Below are 19,212 nucleotides of genomic sequence, written 5' to 3' on the forward strand. Positions count from 1 at the left end.
TTTTCGGCGCGTTTACTGCTGGCAGGAAATCCGCCGGCGGTAATAGCACAAATTTTCCCCATTGGGCCCAATGGGGAATGAGGAATTCCCGAATGGGCCCAATGCGGAATGGGCAATAACCGTTCCGCTAAACCCGCGATCTGGCGCTAATAGTGCCGGGGGGTTTGACGGTAGGGCTATTAGCGCCAGCGTTACCGCCCAACTCGTGATGAGGCCCATTCTGTTTTGCCATTCTGAAGAACTAGGAGAGACTTTCTCTTTGTTATATTCCAACCAGGGTTGTGGAAGACGCATTTGTTTTGCCATCCTGAGGAATGTATTGGGTGAAAGAGACATTTCTATTGCCTTTTAATAGATTATTGTTGAAACAGAACGTTTTGAGCAATTTTCCTAAAGTAATTCAGGGCAAGGGAGCCAACTCCTGGACAAAAGGATTATTTTGTTGGAATTATATTTGCACATTTTTGTTGAATTGAAATTCGAAAACGTTTACCTTGCACCTTTTTGATTGTATGTGTTAGTGCGAGTGTCAGATTTAGTTTGGACACAAGGTCAGCCTGCTTTAGCTTTAGCTTTAGTTTCATAGGAAGGGACATTCGCTTTAGGATAGGTGAAAAATTAGACCATTATCCAAGCCCCTTTCTGTTAATAAAATGGCTGATGTTGAGAAGATTACCTCTTTGTGTAAGCCTCTCATTTCCGACTCCTCACATTACTCACCTGTGGAATACTGGTGTTTAATTCATATTCAGTCTTAATTGGAAGGGTACATGTATATATGTTTTCCTAAGGCTTGTGGATCGGTACGCTGCCTTTTGGCGCACCACTTTGGCCGCAGAGCCCCTTTCAGTGCAGCCAGAGCGGAACGAAAGCCAATTTGGCACCAGTCATTTGGCACGATTGTTGTTTGCACATAGGCTACAATGTCAACCACATCTAAACGGCCCTCGCGCCAAATGAACGCCTTAGTGCCATCAGTTGCTCATATCCTGCACAAACATGCACGGTTGAATTCCTGTATATTTTCTTATTTGTAATTTTTCTATAATCATTTATCTTAAGTGTCTTTTATATGGAAGTGTTTTTGTACATTGGATTTTTACTACATTTTTTCAGATTACAATATGTTTTACTACACATTCCAGAAAACCAAAATTTTAGGCTACTTAGACGAGCATTGTGAGAAATATATACATATAAATGTATCCAATTCAGGATCCAACAATGTTGGCACGTAGTACAAAACATCAAGTAAACAAAGTGCAGAAGATGGCGTACTATGCAAGGCTTGTGAAACTGATACCAGCTGCACTTTGCACTGCTTGAATGGTATTTAACTTTAAGCACCTGAACTAAAGTTAATCCCATTCAATAGGTGCAAGGAGTACATGTTGCTGTAGATGATCATTGCCAGTCAGCATCCAATCTGTAGATGAACCTATTGCGAGATCTGGGCTGAGCCAGGATGAGCCACAACTTTCTACGGAGCACAGCATTGCTTGTAATTCCTCCATCCCTCTATTTCCCCACCCAACATCTAGCTCCCTCCTGAGGTTGACGCACTGTGTATTCTGAGTTCTGGCTGATTATGAAAACCTATAGTGACCAGAATTCCTTGTACCTCTTCATTGAGATTCAATCTTACACATCTAAGCGCATCTGTCTCCCTGTGGATTGCTGAAGATTGTAAGCCCGCTTTGAGGAATTCATCTCTGGACTGTGGAGCTGAATGAGCTGGGATCCAGAGTTCACTACTCACAATCTGACCTCTGCACATTTCGCCACCACGCTGAAAACTCCCCCAAGAGTTAAGACACCTATACATAAACATCCCCTTACCACCAATCCTAAAAGTACCCTATCACTATCAGGGTCGCTTATCAATGCCAGATCCCTGGAGGCCCATGCTGCTGATATTGCTGACCCCCTAACTAATGAGAACCTGGACCTGCTTGCCATAACTGAAACCTGGCTTCACGAGGCAGCAGGACCCGTCCTTATGGTAGCCGTACCAGATGGTTACCAGATACTCAGAGCTGATAGCTAAGCCACCCACCGCCTCTGGCGTTTGGTCTATCATTTCCAAAACTAATCTACCTATCGGACTTGCTACCCATCCTTACCAATCCTGTGAGATACTTACAGCTGCACTCCCCCTATCTAATAACCGTACTCTTACTATCCACCTGGTATACAGACCACCAGGACCATTGGGAACTTTCGAGGACGACCTTACTTGCCTCCTAGCCAATAATGCCAAAGACCATGCATAAATCCTGCTGCTGGGAGACTTCAACCTTGGCTTTAATGACACTGATGACAAACATGCCCAATCAGTTGCTGCACTACTGAAGGATCATGGGCTGACAGAAAAAGCCCTCACACCTACCCACATCAAAGGAAGGACCCTAGATTGGGTTGCCAACCTGAACTGTAATATTACCATCACCAACATTACCCCGCAATCTTGGACTGACCACTACCTAATTACCTTCTCAGCCACACTAGACCTCATTGCCCCAAAACTATTGTTATGGCACCTCCACTCCCCACTAGAAGCAAAAAGGATATTACAGCGGAAAAATTACTCCCACATCTTCTTCCCACTATTAATAACATAGCTAGTAATACAGACCCTACCTTACTAGTGGAGGTCTTCAACAGTGCTATGACCAAGGCCTTGGACACTATTGCACCTGTCAAACCCCGTAAAGGTAGACAGAAATCTCACCTTAATGCATGGTTCACATCCCAATTTAAGACTCCAAAAAAGAAAGCTTCATTCAACTTGGCGTCACTCCCCCACTGACGAGAATAAGGCCAAGCTAACAAACCTCTCCAAACTGTACAAAAAGGAAATAATTAGCAAAAAAAGAATATATTTAACAGAATATCTAAGGCGAAATTGGACACCAAGGAACTATTTTCTACCCTTCGTGAAATGGAATCACCGATACCACAGGCTGACAACACTCCCAAGGATAAGCCTTGGTGTACTGACATACAAAATGCTCTATCGAATAAAATCTTCTGCCTCCAACTTAAAATGGCTAAAAAGAAAGCCTCACTGCTCCTACCTGAGCAGCAACCCCCTTTAGTCACACTAGACAGTACCACTCTACCCTTCAGCTTCAGGAAAATTTCTATCGCTGAGACAGAAAAAATCATACTCTCGTTAAAACCCTCAAACTGCAAAGGAGACAACTGCCCGGCCCAAATTATAAAGGATGCATCTAGAGACCTAGCCCCTTTCATCTCGAAGCTCATCAATACCTCATTCAAGACAAACTCCGTGCCTAATAATCTCAAAGAATCTTGGGTGCTCCCACTGCTCAAAAAACAAACATTAGATCCCTCCATCCCGACCAACTCTAGACCCATCACCACAGCCCCCTTCTTAAAATTATCGATAAAGTGGTTTACCTGCAAATACAGGACTACCTGGAAGTCAACCACCTATTAGGATCTTGCCATTCTGGCTTCCGCCCTCTCCATGGCACGGAAACAGCCTTAATAGACCTCAAGACCCAAATTGACGAGTTGAAGGACAACGGGAAATCAGCTATGCTACTCCTCCTTGACCTATCTGCAGCCTTTGATTTGGTGAACCACGCAGTCTTATGCAACCACCTTAGATCGGCTGCTCATTTATCAAGTGATGCCATAACGTGGGTTCAGTCCTTCCTAGCTAACCGTACAATGAGTCTTCTCCCCATCAGCAGCTGCTGATCCCATACAAGTCTCCTGTGGCATACCCCAGGGATCATGTGTTTCTCCTACCATGTATAACATCTTTACTAAGCCACTGTTCGACAAGTTGAATAGACTGGGCGTCACCTACACTAATTACGCAGATGACACCCAGATATTCAGTCCCCTTTCAGGCAACTTTCTGGAGGGCTCGGCCTTAGTAAATAAGATGTACCTCCTCATTCAGGCATGGATGGCATCCCACAGCCTTTGCCTGAATGACGACAAAACAGAGCTACTGATCCTAGATTCAGAGACGGCCATTAAACTTGCCTCCTTCAAACTTGACAATAACGTACCTGTAAACTGATCCGAGCCTGCAGACCATTTCTCTCTGAAACCAGCTGCATTACTCTGGCCAATGCACTCCTAATATCTAGATTGGACTATTGTAATGCGTTGTACGCAGGAGCCAATACGTATATTATTGACAAAATGCAAAGACTTCAAAATAATGCCCTTAGAGCAGTTCTAAATATCCCCATCAGAGATCACATCTCTACATTTAGACGAGATGTCCACTGGCTTAAGATTAACAGGATCCTCCTTTAAAACACTCTCCCTCAAGTCTAAATGTCTGAACAACATAGCTCCACCTTATCTTGTCGAAAGACTCACTGCCCGCCCCATGAGATCTGCCAACGCCCACTCCTTAGAGATCCTTAGATTTAAATGCACCACAGCTGGTGGCTCTAGCTTCCTGGTCATAGCTGCGCAATCCTAGAATGCACTCCCCTTAGATCTCAGAACAGACCAAACTTATTCCAGATTTAGACAAAGTCCTCACCTGGATACGAACTAACGATTCCTAAACCTGGTGCTATCGACTAAACCTATCACTTCCTGTATTTATACCATGACTGTACTTGCTACCTAATGCCTGTTAGGCCACACTGCTTTCAATGAATCAGTTACTATTGCACCATTCGACTGTAATTATGTCACACCCATATGTGACCACTAGTCTCTTTGTAAACTATGTGGCAGTAATTCTTTATATTTCCTGTATGTATGTATCCTATTTACTCTGTAACTAAGCTTCAAGTATACTTGTAATGTTGCGCCCAGCTACCTGAGGGTTTGGTGCGCTTTATCATATAAATAAACAAACAAACACACCTTTTTTAAGAACAAGAGATTGCTAATTAATGCTTATGTTCAAATGCTTTGTGATAGATGAGCAGGATAGCAGCAAAATTAACCAACATTACATCTGATCTTCCATATATATATTTTCAAACATTTTCCCTTTAGGAAGGGCCGATGATCCATTCTGGTGCTGTGGTAGCTGCGGGCATCTCACAAGGACGATCAACGTCGCTAAAGAGGGATTTTAAGGTAAGACTTATTGTTGCCATTCCCCCAAATTTTGTCCGGACTGACTGTATTTGTCCACCTGTATTCGGTTGGCTGATTGACAGTTGATGAATCTGGACTCCCCCTGGACTACTCGAGTTGGAAGAATCTAATCCCAAAACGGCTTTACATTTTGCAGCTATCGGACACAGGGCTGTGATGGCGCAGAGGCACAAAGGGACACCATCCCTTGCCCACACATGGGTGCCTCGCAGCCAGGGAAATCCAGAGGCCTCATTCAAAAAAATGTGTAGTGTTAATTCCTCCGTCACTGCGGCCATTTGTCCTTTACACTCCCTGTAGCCTGCTTTCTTTTGGTCTTGGCTATTGGCCGGACATGATTTAAAAAGCAGCCCAGATCTATAGAAGAAAGCCAGCCAATTCTAATGGTTGAGCACGGGATGTGGATACCTTATTGAAACTTGTTCCTCACTAAATAACAAGTGCTTATGTCAATCGTTGGTGTTGCCACAATACTGGCAAATGTGAGCTTTCCAAATACATAAATAACTGTTGTAATTGAAAATCTGCATTTTCTATTGTTTTATTTATTGGTTATTTGTAATGCGCACTATACAGCAAAAATTGTTTCAAGGCGCATCAAGACAAGGGTGGGGATAGGGATAAGGAAAAGGTATAAAACAAAAACATTCTTAAAAGGCCTTGAAACATTCTGAGCGTGCAAGTGCTAAAGTGATTGAGAACAGGGGCATGGGGGGAGTGCAGGGAGCGAAAGAAGGGATGAAAATGAACGAGAAGTATTCGAAGGTGAGACGATTCGGAGTGGGCAAATGCTGAACATGAAAAGAGGTGGGTGGGAGGGAAGAGAAGTACAGGAGGGGAAGGAGAGAGGTACATTAAATGCAAAACAAGTTAAAGTGCTGGAACAAGTAGGTAAACTGCATTAAGGAAAAGATTGAACTGCAATTATGACAAAAGCAGGTATGAATTACTGCAGACTAGAAAAGCTTCACCTCATGGCATGATGGGCTACGTCAGGCATGCAGGCCAGCAATTATGCCTAAGCCAGTATGAATGAAATGCAGACTGGAAAAGCCATACCTCAGGGCATGAGGCATGAGGGGCTACATCAGGTATGAAAGTATGAACACAGGTAAACAGTGTAAAACACAGCACAGGCTGCGAAAAGTCTATCCAGTGGTTGCATGTCGGGCAAAAATGCAACAAGGTTGCATAGTTAATCAGAGGTTGCAGGTAGGCCAAATGCAAGACAGCGCAGGCTGGGACAAGTCAGGCCAGAATTAAAGGCAAAGGACACAGTGGATGAGCAAATCTATCATGGCAATCCTCAGGAGGTGCAGGGGCTGCTTCAGAAATGCTTACAGGCATGGGACCACCTAATCCATAAAGTAAACTGGCGGCCACACAGTGATAGGAAGTCCGACAATGGCAATTCCACCCATGGGGGCCATCGGGCAGGACAGGTGTGTGGAATAGGTGAGCCAAGGGACTGGGGGAAGAAGCTGGAAGGCGCAAGCAGCCCGGGCTTTGCCATGTGAAAGAGGGGAGAGGGTGATGGATGGAGACAAAGGCAGCCAAGCAAAGTGACCAAAAAGCAGCAGCTAGCCACACGGGGCAGCTCCAAATCCCAATGGAGACATGGGACTAGGGAAACAATGGCAGGAAGGGGTGAGGGTAGCAGGATGAAAATAGAAAGGAACAGAGGGAGGGGAGTAACTTACCTGCTAAGGCAAGCAATTTGGCAGGATGAATGGCAAAGCAGGTGACTTGTGGCAAAACTGGCAGCTAGGCCCCATACAGGGCAAAAGAAGTCACTTATAGGTGGCACTTCGAGGGGGCCGGCGTCGCCTAACAGCTCCTGGGTCCTCCATGCATATTAACGAGCCCGAGCCAATCTGCTTTCACCAGAGGGGGACTCCAGGACAGGATGTTTGAAAGTCCTCGGTGGAAGAAGTCTTGCAGCAGCCATGTTGTAAAGGCCCAGACAAAATAGGTTGAATGGAGCCCTCTCACAGGCTCATGGGATAGGACGTTCCCCCACTTACACACAGACTAGCAACAAAAGGCAGGTATATTGGATACTAGCTCACCCCCTACCCTCTAACGCATCACTAAATGTGGCAGCAATGGACAACCAACCAGTGTGAGCATATTAAACTTGTTATTTTGACCATCTTTTTTTAGACTTTGCTGGATGCATATAACTTGTAATGGGTTTAGTTCTCCCACCCATGAACATAGTCTTAAGATGCACACCAGAACCTTGGCTATACCCAGAAGAAATTTGGCAAAACGTCCCAGCACTGCACTTAGATGCCATCTGGTCGTCGCGCGTGCAATATAAATGCATCATAATCGAAGGTAAATCAGAATTTTGAAGCTTGCCAGGGAGGAGGCCAATGTTTCAAAGAGACAAGGTTGCTTCGTCATATACACTTTAATATTACTTAATATCATGTTTTTGACAAGTCCTACTGAATTCCTCGGTCTTCTACGTGCTGTAATACGTTTTTTTACAGCCCATGTTAATTGTCGTCAATTTATTGACCTCGGTATGATGAAGGGCTGAGCTGGGTTCCTGTGATTCAAACTTGGATTCGAGATGACTTGTAAGCCATGAAAGAAAAGTACATTGAATTCAAGGATGTCTTCCAACACCAGCCCACAAGCATCTTTACACCATCTTCTCCTTCCGAAATTGCACCATGTGCATCCTCCTCACTATCAGATTTAATTTTGTACAGCGCTTAAAAGTGGAGGCAATCTGGCATTAAACTATATATGGAATTGTGGAATTATTAGGTGATATTTAGCTTACAAAATCGTACACATGTGCCTCTCCCTTCCTAGTCCTCTTAAACCCTACTTTTATTATGGGTTTTCTTTGTTGTTTTCCTCCTATACACTTCTATGGGACACCCAATTATTTTGCTTTTTTTGGACTCCTGACTTGATTTTTTTGGAGGCAAATAAAGCCTTATTCTTCATTTCCCTTGCTTTGTGGTCATTTTTATGGAGATACTGATCTGTCCATAAGACTATCAGTGCTGAGAGACTGTCTCTTTATGGATTTATTGTATTTTTGCACCTGCACACATCACCATAAAATGAAGTGCGGGTAGGATACTTGGTATCCTTTTGAACTTTTTCTTTTTTAGCTTTTGTGTTACAAATATGATATGTCCAGGGTGGACTAGTGGCAGCAGATATTTTCCTATCGCGCGTTTAACTTTTTACTCATGCACTTTTGCAATTACCGTAAATGGCTCCTATTGGGGGGAGGGGGATACTAGCGCCCATGAGATGCTTCACCTGTCCTTTGTACAAATTATTCTTTGGCTTTCTTCTTGCCCTCTCAGGGTCGGAATTGCCTTCTATGGAATGACCTTTCCCGGGGAAAGGTGTCTTTCGTGGGCTAAGGGTTGGTATGTGGATGTGGGGCCTGGGACTGTCTGGTCCTAGCCCACATCCTGGTGCCTGTATGTTAATCTGGAGACTGTGTGGTCAGTGGCTATCCATGATTGGGCAGCTGCTTCCAGTTTGAATGGTGGAGAACCGTGCCATTGGTGTACCTGGGTGTTCTCCAAAATCCTGGATCAAAAGAAGGCTCTTGCAGCCATTTGACAGATCATCGTTGGAGCAAAGATCTTTATGAAGAAGAGCAGCCGCTGACAACAGGAGCACGACCCGTGTAGCTGACCAGAATGAGCTTCAGTGAAGCCCTGCTTCCCTGTCTGATCCCAAGACCCCTGGACCAGTGGGGACAACAGTCTAGTTACCGTACTTGTTACTACCCCCCCCCTTTTTCTCTACAGGGTTACAAGGGTGTGAAGTCCTGTCCTTTCGTAAAACTGACAAGCTTATTCCGAAAAAAAAAAAAAAACAGAAAACCAAATTGTTATAATATAGAAACTGGTAGTTGCAGGATCTTTGATGTTTGGGTCAAGTACTGTGAAACTCATGGTTGTAGTGCCTTTGCAACATAAAAAACAGAAAAATCTCACTCTGTATTCCCTGACTTAGGTTAATGGTAACCTGATCTAGGATCCCTTCATAGGTCTATCCTAGTTTAGTGGGCTTGAGTGAGTTACTTACCTGAACTTTCTTTTACATTTTTGAACTCTCCATCACAAGCACTGGCCATCGTCCAATCGCATAGTAAACCTTCCTGAAAAGTATACGTTTGGAACAGATTACTTTAGGTCACCTGGCCCTAAAACCATTTTATAGTAAATTCTTGGGCATTAATTTATGGTTGCTATAAGTGTTTCTACTGAAATTTTTGCATCCGAGTACTTACCAGTTTCACACTATTTATTGAATCAGATGATTTCAATCTTTTCCGAACAGTGAATCTGATTATCTGTTTTATAGTTAGTGTGCAGCAATATTTAGCTACAGGTTTAATTTGCTTAGTGTGTATTTTGTGTGCGTAAATTTCACTTTATTGTAGTTTTTAGTCCGAGTAATTGCAAAACCATTGTTTAAATCGACTCCAAAACATACCCATACCCACCTCCCTTATCGCCCCCAGAGCTCTGGGTGAGGGCAGGGAGAGTGGCTCTTCAACCAATATCCTCCTCTAGTGTGTTGAAAAACCACACTAAGCATTTTTCCCTTAATGGCTCACTTATAGCGGTCACCCAAACTTGCCCTTTATTTTTGAAAAGAAACATATTTCCCAAGAAGACCAAAGATCATGGAGCATCCCTGTCATATTTTCCATCTTATATATTTCTCTCGCCTTATAAGACTATTTGCTTTCCTCAAAGGGTCTCTTACATCCAGTGGTCAAGCAGGTCCTCGCAGCCAACAAGGCGAAGTGTACCATATGCCGGAGGGATCACAACTTCCACCCTGCATCCTCCAAACCAAATAAAACCAACATCGGATCCAAGATTCTCTGAACCCCATCCAAGACACTTGTCCACCTTGGCACTTCTTTGAAAAACATTGAACCGTATCACATGACCACTGTGTGCCAATATGAGACCCTATCACTGTAATTCCACCCACATATAGGGCTTACTGTGGGGAACATCTTTGACAACATTATCTAGTTATACTGCCACCTATAATGTAACGGCTTAATCCCATGAAGTTTATATTGGCAGTCTATCAAAGTCCTATGTACCCCAGTGCACATTTTCCTGACCATTCCAGTTCCCTGTCCAAATCATGTTTGTTCTATTTATCAATATTGTAGCCTCTCCCACTTTAACCACTATTGGCAATCTGTAAGGACTACAAATCAGCCCCTTGGAGTGGAACATGTTCAGTATGCACTCCAAAGGTGTCAATTCTCTCTGAAGCTCCTATGTCCACTTATTTCCCATAAGCAGGCCTTTCAGTTGTAAATGCATAAAGATTGAAAGCTTCCCAATATTAAGGCATTCCTACAATGCCTGAATAGAGATAAATGTAAACCCCCCCACCCCACCAATAGCTAGCTCCTCTACTATCATATCCTCTTCATGAATGCATGAAGTATCTCATCCCTTATAGGAGGAGCCCGTGTGAGACTTGGGGTAGAAGGCCATTTAGTTATCCCTAAATTGGCTTATGTTTCTTCCAGATGTCCCGATATATATTATGCTCAGAAATCATTCTTGGGATGTAATGTAAAGCAAATGTATAAAGTGCACCTTCACCACCAGGGGCAACATGGCGCTAACCGTTCCGGGACCAGCAGAGAGCAGCATTTAGGCTGTAAAGAGAGTTTTTAAGGGCACGGCAGAAGGAGAGGTGATCCTCAAGTGCCGTAGAGACAGAGGAACAGAGTTCCACAAAGTAGCCGCTGCCACGGAGAAGGGATGGCCGCCTACATGGACCAGCATAAACCGGGGAACAGTAATCCTCAAAGAAGAAAGTGAGCGAAGGTTCCTTGTTGGAATATAGTGGCGAAATTTCACCTGTAGAAAACATCACGGTGGACTACACACAAAGCCTTAAATTTGAATACGCTTTGCCACTGGTAGCCAATGTAGTTTTCCGAGGCGTGCTAGAGCAGAACTGGGTAGGACCCATTGCCAGGATGGGATATGATATGGCATGGCATTTATAACGCGCCTATACACAAGTGTTTCAAGGCGCGATAGGTCTCACCAGGATCTGTCATCAGTATAAGAAAATCACTGAAAGAGTGTGGATCAGCTTGACCAATGGCTGAATATAAAGATTAAAAAGAAAAGGCAAGGGAGCAGAACCCTGAGGCACCCCACATGTGAGTGGTTTAGCCATCGAGACAAACTGGGGAAGAGAAAGGGACTGAGAGTGACCAGTGAGAAAGGATACTAATCAGTCCAGGACTAAGACCGAGACCCCCAGCAGCAGACAACTGTTCCAGAAAAATACCATGGTCAACCGTGTCGAAGGCGGTGGATAAATTCAACAGAATCAGGGTGGCAGTGCCACCCTGATCTGTGTAAGATCCTCCACCAGTGCCTCCAAAACAGACTTTGTTCCACGGCTGGGCCGAAACCCGGACATTCCTCTGGACCCACGGCCTTTCCGCAACCGTCACTGGCTTCAACAAATAATTCTCAAGCACCTCCCATTGCTTATGTAAATCACCCCATAGGTGCAGTATAATCGCTCTCATTTGCATTTTCGGGTTATAACATTCTAGGTCCGGCAGACCCACCCACCACGTCCCTTCAGCAAAATCAAGGTACTATATGGCCACCCTCTGTTTCTTCCCTCTCAAAGGAAAAGCAGAATTTTCAACTTAATTTTCCTGAAACACCACCTCCTTGAATTCTGATCGGCAGCACCTGAAACTGATGTAAAACATTTGGGAGAAAAGTCTTCTTTATGACCTTCACCCTACCAATCCAGGAAGGCAAGCCGAGCATAGACCTCTAATCCATTGTAAAGACTGGTCATTGGGGTTGGATAATTGGTGTCATATAGATCCCTCTCCTTCTCTATAAACTCCACCTCCAAATACAGTTAACTATTCCGCTGGACCCCAACGCCCAGCCAATCCTAGTCTTCCATGCCGCTACCTGGTTCCCTATCACAGGGAAAACATTTATTTTTTGGTATTTACTCTGAAGCCAGACGGGAGTCCATACTCTTGTATATCCCTGAATACTACAGAAACAGAGGTAAAAGGGTTACACAGTATCTACATACAAGCTCAATTCGTACACCCTGTCCCCCCCAACTTTAATTCCTTCAATTTGTGACTCCCCTCTTATTTTTACTGCTTGAGGCTCCGGCGAAAGAGCAAACCAAGGCAGCAATAGGGGGCAACCCTGTCCCGTACCCTTCCTCGGATCAAAAGAAGCTGAACTTTTACCATGTATCATCACCTGTGCCCTCTACTCTGAATACAATGCCTGGATCCCATCAAAATCCTACCTGCCAAACCTCTGCAAGACTAAAACAACCAATCCACCTGATCAAAAGCTTTCTCAGCATCCAGGTACAGAATCACTGGTCAACTCTTATCTCTCATGTTCCATTAAATTCAGCGTGTATCTTCATCCTGGTGGCTCGAATAGAGCCCACTTGATTTGAATGCACCAATTATGGCAGTAATCCCTCAAACCTGGAGGCCAAACAACCCATACATATTTTGGGACCAAATTCAAGAGGGAAATTGGGCATTACGTGGCACAATTACTGATGCCTTGCTAAAGGACGGGGGAAGAAGTTCTATATCCAGGATATTAAGGTTTCACCAATGCAGTCCCAACAATTCATATTGCTTAACATACCCAATAGTGAATCCATCCTCAATGGATGCTTTCCCTGTCAGCATTCTGTCAATTGCCATTCTGACTTCCTCAATTGAGATTGAGGATTCAAGCTGTACTACCTCTTCCCTTGCCAAGACCAGAATAATACTTTTTCACCTTGCCCACGTTCTCCTCTACCTCCCTACTATGCAACTCCCTCTAGAACCTTGCAAAATGACAGCTATTCCCTACAGAGTAGTAGAAACTGATCCATCATAATCATGTGTCCTATCCAATGAACATTCCACCCATTCTGCCATTAGCCTCCCGCCAACATTTCACCCGCCTTGTCGCCCTTTTCATAACATTTCTGTTACAGAAACTTTACATTTCGGACCAGATCTCTGTTAAGAGAGAATTCTCAGACATTTGCTAATTCCTCTCTACCTTATAGACCCCCAGCTCTTTTTCTGGACTCTAGGACTTACATGTTTTGCCTGGAGAGAGTGAGACCCCTTTTTTCTCACTCTTGCATGTATTTTAATGTGATTTTGAACTCTGTTTCTTTTGGTTGTGGAGTCTGACAAACTCCACAGGCATCATCTGTTGCATTGTCACACAGCACCTTCAGTGCAGTGACACAGGGAAGTCTTTCAGATTTCCCAAAGGTTTAAATACCTTCTCTTTGATAAACTACTGTTTCCAAGAGCAGTGAAGTGAAATTGACTTTACTTACATTTGTAACTTTCTAGACCCAGTGCACACTATCTTACAATAGGGTGCTGGAGGGGTTGCTTAGTATCCCCTTTTTCTAGCCTCTCATGTAACATTTTTGTTACCCTTTCCTCGATGAATGGCTGGTGGCAGTGGTTTACTTTTAACTACTGCGGTGTGCGTTTACCGCGGGCTACGTCCACAGCTGCAGTAAAGCTCCCAAGGGTGCCATTTTTGTCAAAATGCCCCCAGTAGTCCTCTGCCATTTCTTTGTGGAAAGGTCCTTCTTGAGATTTACTGTGCGTGCCAAACCAGGTTTGGTCACTTTGTGTCTTTGACGGGATTCACAAGTGAAGCTCGCCTCTGGCTCCAGGGTGTCTGGCGGGGGCAGGAAGCGAGGCAGGTGCCCGAAACTCCCTGTGCTTAGTCTCCTAGGGGACAGGAATGCACTCTTAGGTGATTGGCCGGCTGGCTGTCCGGCAAGGACAGCTACCCTGCTGGGTGACTGACAGGTGGGCTGGAATGAATGGGAGAAACCTGCATAAAAGGCAAAGCTTTTTGGCTTGGAAGGCAGAGTCGACCACTGGACAAAGGAATCCGAAGAAGAACTTGAAGAAGACTGCTGCAACTCCTGGACTGTTAATTTGCTTGATGAAGCCCTGCTGCTGTGCTTAAACTCCAAATTAGTATTGAGCGAGAAGCACCTGCAAGGACATCTTCTCCCTTTGAGTCGGCGGGACAAATCCACTCCAAAATAAGCCACCTGGACATCCGCTCGGAGCTGGTTGAAATTCCACTGTAGTTGCTGCTGGTACCGAATAGCCAGGGAGAGGAACACCAGATTGTGTGTTGCTTTTAAGCTGGCCAAGAGCTCCAGGAAGATCCACCGGACTCCCAGGAAGCAGGACTGACCGAGCCTGAGCCACCTCAATAGAGTGCTGGACCCAAGATGCAAGGAAAGCCCATCTCGACAGCCAGGAACCATGGTGTTGCTATTTGCGGTAGACACGAGGAGTTGAAACATCGAAGTGCCACTTGTATGAAGATTGCTGGTTGGGGTTGGTGACCGTCCCATTGCAGTGCAGGAGTCCCCAGACGTCCTCCCTCTTGTCTCCACGACTGAGGGCCAGGAACACCAGGATCTGCAGAGCTGCACGGGAACTGAAGTCATCTGCCCCCCTTTTTCTTCAACCTAAAGCTACTTTACAGTCTGAGAACATACCTCTTGTTGGCGTAACTGCACTTGCTCTCTGTTGGTGAGACCTGTTGTGGTTGCTCTATAGAGTTGCTGATAGCTTCTTTACTTCACAAGCCTAAACAGCTTGTGGCCTGCTTTGAATTCTTCTTTTCTACAAAGACTTCTAAAACATTGTGCAAGACTTTTACTTACTTGCAAGATGTGCTTCAACTCACCTAGACCTTTGGCCTGGCCTGGCTCCCTGAATATCGCCTCTTCCCTCAGACTCTGTGTTTAGCCCTCCTTCCAGGAAGGGGTTAACTTACTTTGCATTGGGGGTTACCAAAAGTACTTGCCCGCTTCAGAATATTTGTGAGATCTCTTGTTTTATTCTAATAATCAGTTTCTTTAACATGCTCCTAAGTATTGACCTAAATGCAACAGTGATATATTAATGTCCACAGTGTCCTAACTATGGAAGTCACCTGGGGCTGTAGGAAGTGTCTGTGTGCCATCCCAAATGGGTGTTAACTGATTTAGGGAAACTCAGAGTGAGTATTGTGGAGTGTATTTGTGTTGCTGTTATTTTGCCAACTTTAATAATAGTTTAATCAAGAAACCTTGTGTGGAAGAGTTTATTTGACTACTTCTCACTGTGAGTCTCTAACTCCCCTACAGCTTACATTGACCCCTCTTGAGATAAGCCTGGCTGCTCAACACACTACCAATCTGTGTGGTACAAACTTGTACCAAAGGTTGGGTTCCTATTGCCAGGAGGTCATGGTTGTTGTAGTGCACCCAAAGGGTACTGCATACAATCTTACCTTGCAATCTCCCATGCCCAGTGAGACGGTCACCAACTCCAACCAACATACTTTGCTGTTTTAGTACTGCGAGTCCCTCCTCTGCTTCAACACCACCCCTGTGTATCTCCTCTTCCGGCTCATGTATCTTTCCATAGTGGCCCTCTACCTTTTCTTCCTTGCTTCTTCTGTAAAGGGCAAACCCCTGGAAGTTGCTTTACGAGCCTCCCACACAGTACAAACCTCTACTATTGTTGAGGTCAAAATACTTTATTTTATTTGGTACAGCCAATAAAACTTGACTTTCATGTCTATACAAAAGGGAGAATTTAAAAGTAGACATTAAATAAAAGAATTTCAAATAACATGCACAAGCCACGGAACCATCTTCCGGCAAAGCAGATATAGCTAACAATTTTAACAAGATCACGCAAGTCCAGAATGAGACCAACAGATCTATTCTCGCAACTCAAGCCGACTTGCAGAGCAAATTAAGCTCTTTCAATACTGTTATTGCTTCATCTCGTGGCCCACATTCATTTGTTCCCAAAATGACAGAGTCCAACCACCAGTCCAACCACCAGTCCCAATCTACACTTTTCATGAACCTTTTGACTCAAGTTCCTACACATTCAATCAGGACATGTCTAAGAATTTAGACACACTGGTTATCACAGCATGTACAGAAGTTATCAGTATATAGGTCTTTATGCCGGATGTTCTGAATCTCTCTTTTGGGCAGAATATTCAACCTGAATCTTAAGAAATCCGCTCGAAACCCAGTGATGGTACAGTGCTTCAGGCAGCGCATTATTATCCCCTGTGGCTTGTCAATGACGAGGATTGGTGAACTTTCAGACTTGGCATATTCAAGATGGTTCTGATTCAATCATTTCTTTTTAGGGCTTTTATTTTACCCTCAACAGGTGTTCCACCAGCTCTTGCATTGTGCAGTCATAGGACCCCAGAATTTCCTCTTCCAGTTTCTCAAATTTATTTAGAACCCAATTACTGTGAACCTGTTGAACAGTATTAATCTCCTCATAGAGGGAGTTGGCCCATGGTACAAAGATCAATCTGAATTTAGATGACAACCTCCACTCAGCGTGGGAAAGAAGGGACTGAAGCCCTAGTTTATATCTGATACTGGCTATAGGGAGTGATTGGGGGAGGGATAGCACGTTCTTCCATATTTTCTCTTCCATATTTTCTCTTCTATCCTTGCCCATTCTGTTACAGTTAGCTTTGGGTTGATGTCTGTTCCATACAGCAGGACTGTGATGACCTTTTCAGTGTAGAATTTTATAAACGGCAACAGTGAACTTGCATAGGTCGTATTGTCTTTTCTTCATTTGGCAACCCAGCTGGTTGGCCTTCCCATCCATAGATACCTTTATGTGCTGCTGTGATGGAAAGGAGTGCAGACTGAAGCCCAGATACAGGATCTCTTGGCCAACTGGCATGACCTCCCCTGCCAATCTCCAAATAAAAGCTGGCACCCTTTAAAGATTGAAATTTTAGACTTGGCTGTGGTGATCTTAAAGCCATTTACTAGGGTGTATTCTCCCAACGCATCTATCAAGCATTGGAGGCCTACTGGGGTCTGATCATCAGCACAGGTCATTTATTCTATTCTATTTAACTCTTGTAAAGCGCTAGCTCGCCCACAGGCCTCAGAGCGCTGTCCAATTCCAATTCAAACACACCGGTCACACCTTTGGACTTACCAGGCCAGACCTTTTTCTGTTTTTATTTGGGTTTTTTTGCCAAGTCAGCCAAGTAAAGGTTGAACAAACAGGGGGCTATCGTGCATCCCTGCCTTACCCCATGCTCAGTCGAGATGCACAGACTCCCCTGCCTGTCTTGCCTTACCCTTAGATGGGAGTGCTTATTGAGCTCTATTATTATGGCCAACAGAGAAGCAGGAAGAAGACCCTAATTTCTTAACCTTTCCCACAGATAGAGTTCTATTTACTGTGTCAAATGCCTGGGATGGGTCTACCCAGGCACAGAAGAGGGTAGATTCTTCTCTAAAGGGCGCTTCACTTGAGGCCATGTTGATTAACAGACGGTTTAATGTTGTTGACAGGCCCCTTTGGAAATCTATCTGGTTTTTAGAGAGGATATCAGACTTTTTAATCCAAGCTTCCAGCTGCATCAGCACCATCCCTGCAAAAATCTTGCTATCTGCATCCAGAAGAGAGATTGGTCGATAGTTAGTCGGATCAGCCTGATCTCCCTTCTTGTAGATGGGGGGGGGGGAATACTTTTTGCTTCACGCCATGACTGGGGAATGGATCTCGTCCTTAGGACCTCCATAAATAAATGGTACAGAATATAGGACCACATGAGAGTATCTGAATTTAAAAATGTGATTAGTCAACCCATTCGACTTGATGCCCCAGATGTAGAGGATCTCTTAATTAGATCCCTTTTGTGTCTTGCGTGAAGTCCAGGGACCAATCTACATCTTCACATGTGAATCTCCCGCCACCATCTGGTTGCCCATACAGGGCTGGGAAATATTTATGCCACTTCCCCTCTTGGATAATATTACACTGAGAGCTGGCCTGTGATTTATCTCTCGAGTTCATGATGGACCAGAAATCCCTAGAATGAGCGTGCCCCACACCTGTCAACATGGCTTCACCGTCTTTTTGAAGACTGAGCAATTTCGGTGACCTACACCACTTCCTGTATTTCTGCTGTAAGTCTTTAATCTGCGCTCTTCTCTCGCTCTGAACATAAATTACTTGTTAATCTTCTTATATCCCTCCTCAACTCTCTCTTCTTTTGGTAAGTTTCTTCATTGAAGGAATGGACGTGATTCACCTTTGGGAACTCGCCCACAATCCTAGGGGGGTGGATATCCCAGAGGAAATCCACAAAGGACATTGGATCACACAATAACTCCCACTCAGCATCCGCACCGGTAATCCTAAAAGCAGACCGGTTTTCATTCAAGCCAAGCCCACCCGCCCCCACAAACTTAGTCTATTTCCCCCATTGTTTACTATAACCTGAGAGGCATAGGATCAAACCAAGCATGGCTTATCATTCAACAGTTAGCCTTCTAAAATGTGATGATCACTAGAGCCCAACATTGTAACCTGAAAGTCTGTACAGCCATTGAACAAAACCTTAGATAGAAATAGGTAGTCAATCGTGGACCCTTGTTTACCCCTTGACCTTGTGAGCGCGGGGGGTACATTGTCATGATGCCTACCTCCAAGGAGCCAGGTCCGACCCAGCAACCCCAGAGGCAGGCATCATTTCCCCCAGGGAAGTGCCAGCGGGCCCAAGCTGGGGCCCTTTGGACACAGTCCTGGCGCCTTAGGCGCCAGGCTCATAAAGCTAGTCATGTGTTCAAGTGTTTTAAGGTGCACTTACCTGATGCAGACCATGCTGCTACATCCAGGCCCTCTTGAGGCCTGAATGGAACTACTTTACCTGTGGAACTACTTTCCCCTGGGTGTGGTCGGGGAAGGATACATACCTGGAACTTCTTCCAAAGCTATTTAAACCACGCCCGATCAGCAACTCACGCTTCGTGTTGTTCTGCTTCTCGCAGCTGGACGCTCACCGTGTCAGCTCCTGCATCTGGACTTCTGCCACGCCTGTCAGCATCCTGGGTCACCTGCTAAGAGAAAATTGGAGAGAAAGAAGACCTTACCTGCTAAAGCTGCATCACGGAGACTTCACACTGACGATCCTGAAAGGGAAGACATCATTTTAAAAGCATTTC

The 19,212-nt window shown here is 44.7% G+C and overlaps 1 protein-coding gene across 2 annotated transcripts in view; it reads left to right on the plus strand.

Annotated features, from left to right (window-relative positions):
* Positions 1-19,212, plus strand: part of CLCN7 (chloride voltage-gated channel 7) — an 823,350-nt gene that overhangs the window by 172,967 nt on the left and 631,171 nt on the right. For both annotated transcript variants that reach the window (XM_069646815.1, XM_069646816.1), the window contains one exon: positions 5,005-5,088. In XM_069646815.1, coding sequence (XP_069502916.1) covers positions 5,005-5,088 — 84 coding nt within the window. The remainder of the gene's footprint in view (positions 1-5,004; positions 5,089-19,212) is intronic.

This window comes from Ambystoma mexicanum, chromosome 2q (genome assembly GCF_040938575.1).
Source record: "Ambystoma mexicanum isolate Mex_15411 chromosome 2q, UKY_AmexF1_1, whole genome shotgun sequence".
Taxonomy (NCBI): Eukaryota; Metazoa; Chordata; class Amphibia; order Caudata; family Ambystomatidae; genus Ambystoma; species Ambystoma mexicanum.